The sequence below is a fragment of the Triticum aestivum genome, chromosome 6B (assembly GCF_018294505.1).
Source record: "Triticum aestivum cultivar Chinese Spring chromosome 6B, IWGSC CS RefSeq v2.1, whole genome shotgun sequence".
NCBI classification, from domain to species: domain Eukaryota; kingdom Viridiplantae; phylum Streptophyta; class Magnoliopsida; order Poales; family Poaceae; genus Triticum; species Triticum aestivum.
Genome location: NC_057810.1, coordinates 211,374,307 through 211,387,712, shown reverse-complemented (window position 1 = coordinate 211,387,712; position 13,406 = coordinate 211,374,307). Strand labels below are relative to the sequence as shown.

At 45.2% G+C, this 13,406-nt stretch overlaps 1 protein-coding gene across 2 annotated transcripts; it reads right to left on the bottom strand.

The window, feature by feature from the left end:
- Positions 1-4,834: 4,834 nt before the first annotated feature.
- On the bottom strand, positions 4,835-7,399 carry LOC123136621 (myb family transcription factor IPN2). Of its 2 annotated transcripts, none has more exons than XM_044556047.1 (6): positions 6,821-7,399; positions 6,657-6,733; positions 6,477-6,534; positions 6,298-6,367; positions 6,082-6,178; positions 4,835-5,794 (listed from the first exon to the last, which is right to left on the bottom strand). In XM_044556047.1, exons 1-6 carry the CDS (start codon positions 7,008-7,010, stop codon positions 5,198-5,200), a joined length of 1,089 nt encoding a protein of 362 aa, XP_044411982.1. In that variant the 5' UTR covers positions 7,011-7,399; the 3' UTR covers positions 4,835-5,197. The 2 variants fall into 2 exon arrangements, with proteins under 2 accessions (XP_044411982.1, XP_044411983.1); XM_044556048.1 differs by having other exon boundaries at positions 6,106-6,178.
- Positions 7,400-13,406: the final 6,007 nt, after the last annotated feature.

Sequence of the window (13,406 nt, the reverse complement as noted above, 5' to 3'; positions counted from 1 at the left end):
AAGAAAGCACTCGGAGGCAGAGAAAATCCACGGTCGACGTGAGTAGCTAAAAGGACGCACTCACCCTCCTGCGGCTGCGGATGCCACTCGTTCCCCGGGAGCCTCGCTGCTCCGTGAGGGATCAAACCCTCGTTGGCCAGCGAGATCCGTCTCGGTGATGGTCGACCGGATCCAATCCCCTTGGACCCAGCCCTGCGGCAGGCGGGACGTGGACGAGGAGCCTCCTCGGCTAGTCGCTCTCCCTTTCGCCTTCCCCGTCGCCGTTGCCTTCTTCGCGCACTCCAGAGCCGCCGTCTTCTCCTTCACCATTGTTGCCGTTGAAGCGCACGAAGAGTGGTTGGGCAGAGGCGAGAGCAGGCGATGCGGGCGGAGGTGGAGAGGACAGAAGGGAGATTGGAGAAGTACTGTTCAAAAACCCTCGCCGGACACATTTTATAGAGCCGCTTCCGAGTGGATGACAAGCGGACCCGGGCAATCCTAGCACATCCCGAAACAGTTGCGCACGCATGATACGTGGCGAAAAAGACGGTGCGGAAATCGAGGCATCTATGTTCTATCCCATCCGAGTGCCGCGGTCCGCCCCGCTTCGCGCGCTTCCCAAAATTCGGATCCCACGAAATCCGCCAACAACAGATCAATTTGACAGACGATGGATTTCCTGCGATCCGTCACTCGGAAGTTTATCAAGTACAAAAGTTCACTCGACTTAAGAAAGGAATGGATCAAGGCGACTGAAATAAGAGTTGCTGTCATCAACGAAAGATTATCAGTCCAAGATGAGACATATCCAGAACACAAAAGCAGGTCGGAAATAATATCAACTCCTTCCTCATTCAAACCTTGATCCATTCGGGGGCTAATGATGAAGTCATGTACCTAGGGTAGGGTCATAGACCTGATCTAAGTACCCTACCCAAGGACACCCTCAGAAGAAACTGCCTTCCAGTCGACCAAGAGGGACTTCACTCGACCAACTCGAAGGACTCGACCATGAAGACTCAATCAACCACCAGGAGATCAAGAGCCACTCTGCATCCAAACGGTCTGTAATTAAGTAGTCTTTATGGCATTTAGAACACTTTATGTAAGACGTTACCAGTAACGCCTAGACTTAATGTACTTTAAACCCTGCATTACTGAGGGCCGGAGGGGTCTGGAGGACACTATATAAGCCACCCCCTCCTCAGTGTAAGGGGTTCGCACTCTCGTAACCTATACACACATAATCCAGTCGACCGCCTCCGGGCTCCGAGACGTAGGGCTATTACTTCCTCCGAGAAGGGCCTGAACTCGTACATCCAGTGTCTTCACAACTGCTCCATAGCTAGGATCTTGCCTCTCCATACCTACCCCCACTCTACTGTCAGACTTAGAACCACGACAGGGTGCCCACGGATTTTAATTTCCAAACCTCTGATTTGCATCGATTGTCGTGATTTTAAACACCCCATTCACTTTTCTAAACTTAATATGTTGCTTTGGACACAGGCATATTTGACTTTTAAAACTTTACTGTCAATATATTTTAAAATGTTCAAATTAATAGACACTTCAAGTATATATGCATAAATTTGTCATAAAACTGCTTCTACATACAGGATCCCAGCATACATATGTTCAAACATACTGATATACACTTTTGTTTTTACCCTATATATAAATCACTTCTGGATTAAATGGAAGATACTACCAAATTCCAATGGATTTGGCACCAACTCCATAGGAATTTTAACAGGTATATTTTCATACTCATTCACATAGCTAGGTTGATTCACTATATGTATGTTTTTGATCGAAACGACTACCCCCATAGATAATTACATAGGCACGACGCATCATGCAGAGAGGTAGGAACGCCACGAGAAGACGCCCTCCTTGTCACTTATCTCCATGAGACGATGTGACCAGAGATCCAAGTCAGAAATAAGGCACCTAAGGGTTATCATAGGACATTGATCAACACTTCTAAATAGCATATCGTTACGCGCTGCCCAAATCTTCCATAGTAATGACATGAGAACCAGTGACCATGCTTTATGGGGAAGCTGATGGGGCAGTGGTGTATCCCATAACTCAGAGATGTCGGTGGTTTGGGGAAAAATACCAATGCGCTGCCATATCAGATTGGCAAGCGGGCAGGTGACGAAGAGGTGCATGGAGTCCTCGGGCAACAGAGCACATCGAGGACATATGTCGGTGGAGATGATATGCTTGTGGGCGAGGTTGACCCTAGTGTTGAGACGGTCTTTGAAGAGTAGCCAAGAATTTTTTTTGATCTTGCATGGAGCCTTGGAACACCATATGAGAGGGGCAAAGGGGATCATTTTCAGGCCGGGCCATGAGGGCGTCGTAGATTTTCTAGTTGTTAATCTTTTTCCAATTTCACGCAAGTCAAGCAAACCCTAAATTAACTATGAACCGTGGTCTGGTACCTTAGTATGACCAGGATACAAGATACATGAGGACTGAACTAAGAGCACCTCCAACCGCGCCCCCAACAGGCCCCCTAGGGCGACTTTTTTCACGTCGGCGCCGAGAAAACCCCCCAGTTGCGCCCCCCAAGATGCCGAAATCTGCCGGCTCGGCCCGTTTTGGGCCCAACGATCCCAGTCTAAACCCAGCGCACTGGGTGTGGGGGGGGGGGCGCTCGGGGGGTCCGGCGGAAGGGAAAAACACGCCTGGGCCATACTGTCAGGCGAAAAGTCAAGACAATCGTCCAGATTCACCCCCACCCCCGCGCGCTCGGCCGCCACCTGCCGATCCCGGCCCGCCCACTGCCCACCACCGCTTGATAGGCCTTCCCCGTCAGAAAAGAGAGAAGGTTTCGCCACGGCAACCTCTCCACCACCTTCCTGGTTGAGTTTCCCGATGCTCCGGCCGTGCAGGACGGGATACTGGCGGTTGTGCACCCACCACACCCGTCAGGTGTTTGGCGATTTGTCTGCTCGGTGATGGACTCGGACAAGGAGGAGACGCTCACGGCACTGCTGGAGGAGGAAGCCGATGCCGCTGCCCAGGAAGAGAAGCATCTCATGGTCCTCGCCGCCCTAGCCGGCCTGCTCGCGAGCAATGAAAAGCCGTGGCGAGGTGGCTCAGCGCCGGGGCGGCTGAAAGCAAAGAACCAACATCGTCTGGAAGGCTACTGCATGCTCTACTCCGACTACTTCGCCGACGCTCCACTGCACGGCGATGAAGTATTTCGACGCCGTTATCGGATGAGCCGAAAGCTTTCCCTCAGGATTGTGAATTCCATCCGGGAGTTCGACAACTACTTCAAGTGCTAGAAGGATTGCACCGACAAACTTGGATTCACCTCAATCCAGAAGTGCATGACAGGGATGAGGATGCTTGCATACGGAGCTCCCGTTATTCACTCGACGACTATGGGCACATGGCCGAGTCCACGACCATTGAGTGTTTCTACAAGTTCTGCAGGACAGTGGTGGCAGTGTTTGGACCGCAATACTTGCGATCACCCAATGCTGAAGACACTGCTCGGATCCTAGCACAGAATGAAGCAAGAGGATTTCCCCGGATGCTTAGAAGCATCGACTGCATGCAATGGAAATGGAAGAACTGTCCATTTGCTTGGCAGAGGATGTACAAAGGCGCCAAAGGCGGTTGCAGTGTGGTACTTGAGGCAGTGGCCACACAGGTCCTCTGGACTTGACACTCCTTCTTTGGTATGCCAGGAACTCGCAATGACATCAACGTGCTATAGTGCTCCCCTGTCTTTGCCAAGCTTGTTGAAGGTCATTCTCCTCTGGTGAACTTTGAGGTCACTGGGCGGCACTACAACAAGGGATACTACCTAGCTGATGGCATCTATCCGAGATGGTCTACATTTGTGAAGACTATCTCAAACATGCATGCTTTTGCCGAGATGGTCCCAGTTGCCCTGGCTTTTCATGATCACTAATTAGCAGCACACATTTGCACGTTTTTCCCCGTGAGCATGCATGTTGAATTGTATTTTCCGAAACATGCATGCTTTTCAAATACATGTTCAGTTCATTTGTTGTCGAAGATGGAGATTTTTTTTAAGACAAGGACATTAATACATACTCCCTCCGTCCAGAAATACTTGTCATCAAAATGGATAGAAGGAGACGTATCTAGATGCATTTTAGTTCTAGATACATCTCTTTTATCCATTTTGATGATAAGTATTTTCGGACAGAGGGAGTACTACCCCTCTCTATCCGAATCTGTAAGGCGGACACAAGTTTCTAGGCTTTTCTTTTGCGGGAAGTTTTTAGGCTTTCAACTTCACTAACAAAACATGTGCTATATACATATTTTTAGTGGCATATACCGCATGATTACGTTAGTCAAATCGAAGACCTAAAAACCCATGCCAGCCTTACAAACTCAATGGATGGAGTACTATCTCATGCATGCATGTGCATGCAAGCTTTGCCGTGAAGGTACTAAGTTACTACACTAACTATCCAGAGTTACGAACTTTGGAACATAACATAAACATAGGTATTAGATTGTGTATTCCTCAGTCATCCAAAGAGGTACTATTTCTAAATCGACGAGATTGCACGTCATCAACACATTTTATAGCCTTATTATGCATGCGAGCAAATATCATATATGTTGTGCCAGTGTTCCTAGGTTTTGCAATAATTTGGCTGTGGGCATCCCCATTGCTGATCAAAAGTTTTTTTTTTCTCTCGGTGTATATATATCCTGATATTCTTCCCTTTTATCCAAGAAAAATATAGTTCTGTTAGTTGATACGAAGGTAAGTGTCCGAAGTTACATTTGCACCACAACTCCACAAGTCACACAGCAATGCAAGAATCAAAATTATGCACATGTTCCAGACCCAACCAATAAAAATTAATTAACAATATGTTTTTGACGATATACATGTGTCCCATGATCAATGCATGGAAGCTTGCCACCTCAGCATGCAAGATCACCAAATAATTAGATTACAAATTTACAACCGTCATAATTAATTAATTTAGAACACGTACAATTACACAACAGATAATCTTAGTTAGACCTTGAGCATCATGACATAGACATGTGATGCATCACTATATGTGTAAGATCATCCTGATCGACGCATAATTTCTTCTATAATTTCCTTGACTCCATGCACTCAAGCTATACTTATTTAGCCACATGCACCCGGTTAAACAAAAAGCTCTAGTTAACTTAATTCGGTCGATCGCTTGATTTACCCGTAGATCACCGACGGGCTGTCCATCCTCTGGGCTCCCATGTGCGGCCGCCGGGGGGACGGCCTCTCGAGCTTCGACCCCATGCCGCCGTCGAATCCTCTGCTCCCAGCGGAGTCGCCGGACATGGTCATCATCGGCTTCGCTTCGTACATGGAGTCTATGTCGTCCATCATCGGCGGTGCCATCTGGAGTAGCTGATCGCCCTTGTCATCCTCGTCGCCGTCGTCGTCGTCACCCCACATCATAGGGCTCTTGCCTCCGGCGTACTGGCTGGACCTCTTCTTCCCCAACGACCCAATGCCGCCGCCATCGCTGCACGCGAAGAAGCTCTCCATTGGCTGCTGCTGCTGCAGGTCTAAGTGACCGCCGCCGTAGAGGTGCAGGTCCTGCAGGGAAGGGAAGCCCATGGAAGCTGGGCCAATGTCCTTGATGGAGCACACGTCGAGGACGCCGGCGTGGTTGCCTAGGGATTTGTATCCGGCAGTAGGGCTCGCCGCGACGTCGCCGGTGGCAAGCGTCTGGTATGCTTTCTCCAGGATGGACTGCATGTACTTTCCCTGGGCTTCAATCCTCATTTGGAGGTGCTTCTGCACCTGCGTGTCAATTGTCATGTACTCATGTTCATGCATGCATGAGCTAACTATTTTAAGCATAATTAAGCTACACAATTAGTGACAACCGACTAAGCAATTAAACTTAATAACAGTGTTTTTGCATGCATGCATGTAAGATTTATCTAAAAGTTGAGGAGCATGAGCTGCATGTGAAGGTGGTAAGGTGCTCAGAAAAGGGGAGTTGAGTAAACTTCCTAATGCTTTTAGAAGGAGAAAAATAAACTTCATGAGAAATTGACAGTCTTTTAGCATCCACCCATGCGTACTTTGATTCTTGGTTGATTAATCACCTCTAGTTGCTCATGCAGCCTCCTTTGAACCTCCATTTGCATTCTGATGGCCTCGTTCATGTGCACGTTGCGGCTGAAATTAAGATTCACAAACGGTAAAGGAAAAGTGGTGAATGAAAAGCTTAATAATTGGGATATGAGTGAACGCAAAGTAATTAACATATTCTACTTCTTACTAACTGATTAACCTACTCGTTCAAGTTTCTCCCCATTATGCCTGAAGAAGAGGCCGCGTTTCTATGCATCTCCATTGCTGCCGCAGCTGCGGAAAAATTTGAACAACACGAAGATATAACATATATACTGGAGTAGTAGAGTAGTCATATGCACAATTTTATCTTCACAATTGAATTGCATGAGTTAGCTCTTACCATCCTTAACTGCATGATCGTTGAAGTCCTTGTGCGGCTGCTTTCCCAGCCTGAATTTCTGCACATGAAAAGACCAAATAGATTAGCCAGCATGCATGTGTGAGAGAGCGCATCATGCCAGCAAGAATTAGACCTAACCCTAATTAGAGGGTGCAACAACACACACACGGCCGGACGCACCTGAAGGTGGCTCTTGAGGTGGTAGAGAGTGAGCCCCTTGACCCCCATGACCCTCATGATCGTCTTCGGCGTCGCCTCTACAACAAACACAAAATTCTCAGCGATGGAATTAATAATAAAACAAATGACCAGCACGGAGTACATGAAGGGTTTTGGAGCCGTACTGTCGGGGCCGCCGAGCTGGGCGACGGCGTCGACGAAGCGCTCATGGAGCTCCACCGTCCACCGGAGGCGCGGCTTGGGGTCGGTGGTGAGGACGAGGCCCGAGTCGCCCTGCACGCACATGGGCGCCCCGCCCCCCTGCACCGCCACCGCGCCAGCGCTGCTGCTAGTGGCCTTCTTGGAAGAGAACATTCTTCTCTTGTACTATTCTCCCCTGCCGCTGCCTCTCCTCTCCCTAGATCTCCCGGATTGAGCGCGTAGGGGGATTGGATTGGAGATTCAAGGACAAGGAATAGGGTTCGATCGCCCGCCCGCCTCCCGCGCTACGAGGCGACGCAGAGAGACCCCTTCTTGTTGCCCTCGTGGTCGTGCTGCTGCTGCTGCTGCTGTGTGGCTGGCTATAGCCTATAGCTAGCTAGGTCTGCGTTGGGGTGATGTCTTCTTTCTTTCTCGCTTGCTTGGCCGGGGTGTGTGGCTTTTGCTTTCTTTTTCCGTCCCTCTCTTTCTTGCGAGGAGTCTTCACCTACAAAGCCCCCATGGGTGATATTCTATCATGGCGCAGAAAAGCAACCAGCTCGAAGGCTCCCCCTCCTGCCTTTGGCAAAAGAGGAGAGTCGTGGGGTCTTTTGAAGTCTGCTAATTAGTGATATTCCTCTACTATGATTTTTATGGGTCCAATACGATCGAGCATCATCGACACTGTTCGTAGATACCTAAGCTAATAATACCAGAGGAAGACAGAAGAAAAGCCAATATATTGTTTCTAGTTATTCATTCATAGATGTTCATTCTCACTAAGTACAATTTGGCAAAACGTAACTGGAGAGGATCTCGAAGATGTAGCTTCTGTGATCATGATGAATTTATTAAACACCTCTTTCTTGATTGCCCAATGGCCAAAATTTTATGAAGGTCTGTCCATATAGCGTTTAACATTGCTCCTCCTACTAGCATCCACACGTTATCTGGAACGTGGCTAAATGGAGTTGAGATAGAAACAACGAGACACATCCATGTAGGCGTATGTGCTTTATTAGGGCTATATGGAACTGCATAAATGATTTGGTTTTTAATAGAACAACAAATATTGATTTCTTGTAGGTTATCTTCCGGGCCACTACGTTGATCCGTATGTGGTTGCTACTCAGTCCAATGGATGCCAGAGAGCATATGGTTACTGGGTCTATCCGTTGGGAGACGATAGCACGGGCTATCTTCAACCGGTTTGGATGGCGATCATGTAATAAGACAGGTGTTTAGTTTCCTATTTATCTTTATATCGCCGGTTGTGGCTGTCCCGTTTACTTGCTTTTAGCTCTATGTGAGCATTTTTACTTTTTGAGACTTGGAGACTTTGGTGAATTATTTGATTATTAATAAAATGGCCGCATGCATCAATTTGATGCACAGGCCGGGGAATAACCTCCTTTTCTTAAAAATATATTCATAGATGTTCATGCATATGTAGTAGGATTAACTGGACTATATAAACAGAGTAAGTTACACAAAAACACCACGTTTGTTATAGGTATTTATAAAACCGCTGGTTTTGATTTTCTTTTTCAACAAATCACTGTCCCCGAGGCAGCTCTTCACAAATACAAACATTCCTGATAGCTGGTGGGCCCCATCTATCAAGGCTGGTGTGGTAGTTTAGGTGGACAATATGCCGAGGTGGACGTCGATGAGCGTCCACGGATTTTAGAGGGTAACATGGTCGAAAGAAAGAATTCTGATAGGAGGAGCCTAGATGTCATAGAGAGAGAAGCTAGACAATGGCGAGGATCCTCAGAGTGGCTGAAAAATGACGATTCACGCGATGGTGTCGATGTGTGATGGTACATTGTTGGAGGGGTATACCCTATGGGCGTGTGCAAAAAAATTCAACCTACGAGTGTCTAGTGACTCTGAGGACCCGCACTTAGTCGTATCAAAGTAGTAATGTCCTCCAAGTACATATGGTTTGACTGTTGACTTTTTGAAGTAAGAGTATCGATCGCATAGAGAGCTTATGAAATTGTTTTGTGCCTTTATAGAGGTTTATCGGAACATGCATGCACTAGTAGAAAAAAGGGCTATGGTCCTGGGCAGATCAGAGCATTAGTCCTGGTCGTGTTACGAACCAGGACTAATGGGAGCATCAGTCCCGGTTCGAGAGGCTAGGACGTCGGCCGGGCCTCGGAAGGCATCTGTCCCGGTTTGGTTGGGACCTTTAGTCCCGGTTCTAGCCACCAACCGGGACAAAAGGGGTTGCTGCCCTTTAGTCCCGGTTGGTGTCTAGAACCGGGACTAGAGGGTAGGCCATTCCTCCCAGTTTTAGACACATACTGGGACTAAAGTTTTGCCTATATATATCCACGCCCCCCATCTCCTCTGTTTTTTGGCCGTGGAAGGGTGGAGGTGTGGGCTACTCTGTTTTTGCCTGTATATGAACATGAGGTGTTCGATGAAATGCCTGAGCCACACTTAAGCTTTCTCCTCTCCAAGCTCGACCTCTAAGCTACATTTTCTCAAGATTTGTTTAGGTTTGGCGGTGCACCAACTACATAAGTGTTCTAAAAGGTTAGCAACTTCATCGTTTCATCTCTCACTGCTAGCTAGTTTAGCTCATTTCAAATGCTCTAGAAGTAGAGTGGTTTGTGGGTTTTAGTGGAGGAGTGCATGTGGGAGTTCTTTTGATTTAGATGCACAATATGAGCTCAAACTAACTTCTTAGAGTCTGCACATGTGTAGGGTGTGGTCCCGTCCCCGTCCTCACCGCCGTCGACCGCCCGCGCCGATCTCGTCGCCGGCACCACCGTGGTGAGCCTATTGTTCTTATCTAAAAGAAAAAAAATTCTTACTTGTATGATTTAGATAGACACTTGTATAATTTTCTTACTTTCATTATTATTTGTTATTATATAGTGCCATGGTTTTGGTATCCGCCCCCGTTGAATCTCGTCCGGCCTATGACTCAGATGTGGCATAATATCTTTTATAACTATTTGTTTCATCTAGTGTTTATGACAATATGCCGACCAACTTGACATAGACGTCTTTATCTAGGAGGTATGTGAACCAGAAATTCCAACCGACCCTCTTGTTGAGAGATTAAATTTAGTTGAAAAAGAAAACAATTATTTGAAGGAAAAATTGAAAAGATTTGAAGAAGAGAAGATGAAACTGGAGTTGCACGTTGCCGATGTCGTCGATGATCACAAAATCCAGATGGATGCAATGCACTTGAATATTAGAAAGATTAAAAAATATGCCATTGATAATGAGGCTTGGTATCATTATGATGTTGGATCAATTGTTACCTTAGTTGTGATTTTGATTGCATTTGTTGTTGCATTTAAATGTTTTACATAGTTGTATGTTAGTTTTAATTAGACGCTCTAGAGAGTTGTATGTTGTTCTATGAGAACTATGTATGAACTTTATGTATTTTTTTTTTAGTGATAACATTTGATCACTACTGTAATTTGGTTTTAATATGATGATGAACTTGTATTAATTTGGTCATTTCTCTATTCATGATGTTCTATAATGGTTTTTGATACACTTAATGATGTTCTCTATTCATGTGATGATGAAAACGTGTGTGGGATGAGCACAAACAACAGGAATTTGACCTACGAGAGTTGCTGTTTGTAACCATCAATGATTGGCCTGCTCTTAGTAGCCTTTCAGGACAGACAAACAAGCGATACAAGGCATGCACACGCTGTTTAGATGACACTAAAAGTATATATATTTGGACAAATGCAAGAAGAATATGTATCTAGGACATCGTCGATTTCTTCGGACCAAGCATGCCTTAAGAAAGAAAGGCAATCATTTCAAAGGTGAGCCAGATCACCAGAACAACCCGTCCTTCGTACTGGTGCTGATATACTTGATATGGTCAAGGATTTACAAGTAATCTTTTGAAATGGTCCTGACGGACAATCTCTTCCGAATAACGCTGAGGGACACACACCCATGTGGAAGAAGAAATCTATATTTCGGGACCTACCCTATTGGAAAGGCCTAGAGGTCCGCTCTGCAATCGACGTGATGCACGTGACGAAGAATGTTTGCGTGAACCTGCTAGGCTTCTTGGGCGTGTATGAGAAGACAAAAGATACAAGGTTTTGCGTGAACCTACCTTGTTGGAAAGACCTAGAGGTACACTCTTGCCAAAGAAGAGAAGGAAATCTTCTTTGAATGTCTGCTCAGTATCAAGGTCCCGTCTGATTTCTCATCAAATATAAAAAGAATAATAAATATGGTAGAGAAAAAAAAATTCCAAAACCTAAAGTCTCATTACTGCCACATGATTATGACGCAACTGCTTCTGGTTGCATTGAAGGGGCTTCTACCAGAAAATATTCGATTAGCCATTGTGAAGCTATGTGCATTCCTCAATGCAATTTCTCAGAAGGTAATCGACCCAGAAATACTCATACTTCGAAAGAGATTGACCAGTTTGTACACGAAGTGCATCCAGTTTTTGTCGTAACCCTCTAAACTTTTTAGCACATGCTATGTGGGTGAAATTATGATACCATGCCATGTTTTAACCTTTTTAGAGTTTTTGTAGTGCTTTTCAATTTCATGGTCATTTAGCTCAAAGAATGAACTAATAGCAAAAAAATGAACTAAAAAGAATCAGTTAAAATATTTTGTTATGATCAACTAAAAAAAAACCATAATATTCTTCAATAGCAAAAAGAACAAAAAAGCTTTTACAAACCTCTAGTTTTGATCAAAATAATATGAACTTAAAATCATATAAAATTTATGCAACTAAAATTACCAAAGTATTTTTTTGTTAAAAACTTTAGTAGCAAAAAGAACTTTCATAAAGTATTTTTTGTTACAAACTTTAATAGCAAACTCAAAAGCTTTTATAAACTCTAATAGCAAAAGGAATCAACTAAAAAGAATCAATAAAAAATAAAATTTATGCAACTAAAATTATATAAAATTTATGCAACTAAAAATAACATAAATTTTAAAAAAACATAACGTATGCAAAAAAATAAAAAAAATGCCCACCTACTAGGCCACCACGGCGTGCATACGACTAGAAACCTTAAATATGGGCTAGGTTGCAGGCCCGCAGGGCAGGTAGGCCCATGGCACAGAGGTAGGCATGTACTGCCTGCTTTAGAGAGGAGCTCGAGAGGCGTGTCACAGCCGCGCTTATAAACCGCTGCGAGCTCCTCTCAACTAGCGAGGTGGGGCTAAACTTTCGACATCGCTGTGCCAGACATTTATTTCCGTTGGTGGCTCCAACCGGGACTAAATGTCTATGCTTCCCGCCCTTTTGCTTGACGAAATACACCTTTAGTCCCGGTTGGTGGCTCGGACCGGGAATAAAGGGGGTCCTTTAGTCCTGGTTGGAGCCACCAACCGGGACTAAAGGGTTGGGTATATAACCACACAGTTAGGAAATTTCCCCAAGCTCTCCCATTCTCCCCCAACGCTGCCAGGCTGCTGCACCATCGGCTCCTCACCGGGCCTCCTCGCTATTGCCGCCCGCTCCTCGTCATCGTTCCCGAGCCTGCTCGGCCTCGCTCATCGCCATCGCTGCCCCCGTCAAGCTCCGCCCGCTCCTCGTCGCCAGCCTCGTCCCCGCCCTCGAGAGCACGTCCTCGTCACCGACCAGACCTCCTCCCTGAGCCCTCGCCGCCCCCGCTCCCCGGCAAACATCGCCCCCCGCGGTGAGCCGCCGCCCTCCCATGTTTGCATTCGTTGAAGATGACAAAATTTGGAATGAAAATGTAAAGCTACTATTTTTTTTAAATGAGCATGAATAGAAAATGAGCATATGAAAATGAACATGAATGGAAAATGAGCATAGAAACATGAATAGAAAATGTGCATATTTAGAAAACTGTTAGTAATGAGCATATGAACTATAATGATGTTATCTACTTTGATGTTGCTCACTAAAAAGTCTATTGTAGAAAACTGTTGATGTTTGTCACTTTGTTATTTTTATGTGAAATAATGCATGCACCATATGAGAAACTTGTCAATATGTCATTGGATCATTTTTATGTGTACTTGTTGCTAGTAATTTTTTCATGCCATGATATGCCCTGATGTGAGTGCCATGAGCTTGCAAACAAGCCGTCACTGCTTCTGTTTTCAGACTTGTTAATTTCACCAAGTCCTAAACTGTGTTATAAAACTTGCCAACTTCGCTTGTTGGTTGCTACTAATCTAGACCTCATATGGATATGATTCCTTCATGTGATTTGGTGTCTATGATGTGTAGTTTGATGCCATGATTTTGGTTGATATGTTACCTTGCTGTAGCATGTTTAGTTGTTGCTCTCAAGTTGATATCATGTTATATCTATCAGCCTGTTAAGAAAATGTTCCATTTTGTAAAATCCATAGTAAATGATATTTGCATCATATGAACTTGTGCCAATGGATTATTTGAAGATCGCTATATCTACTACATGCTAATGTCAGTTTCGTAAATTGTACAATTTTTATGCTTGCTGTTATGTGCCTCCCAAGTCAGCATCATGATGTTGTTGTCAGCATGCCCAGTTTTTCACCAAGTCTAAAATCTGTTATATCTTCTTGCCATGTTCTTGATAA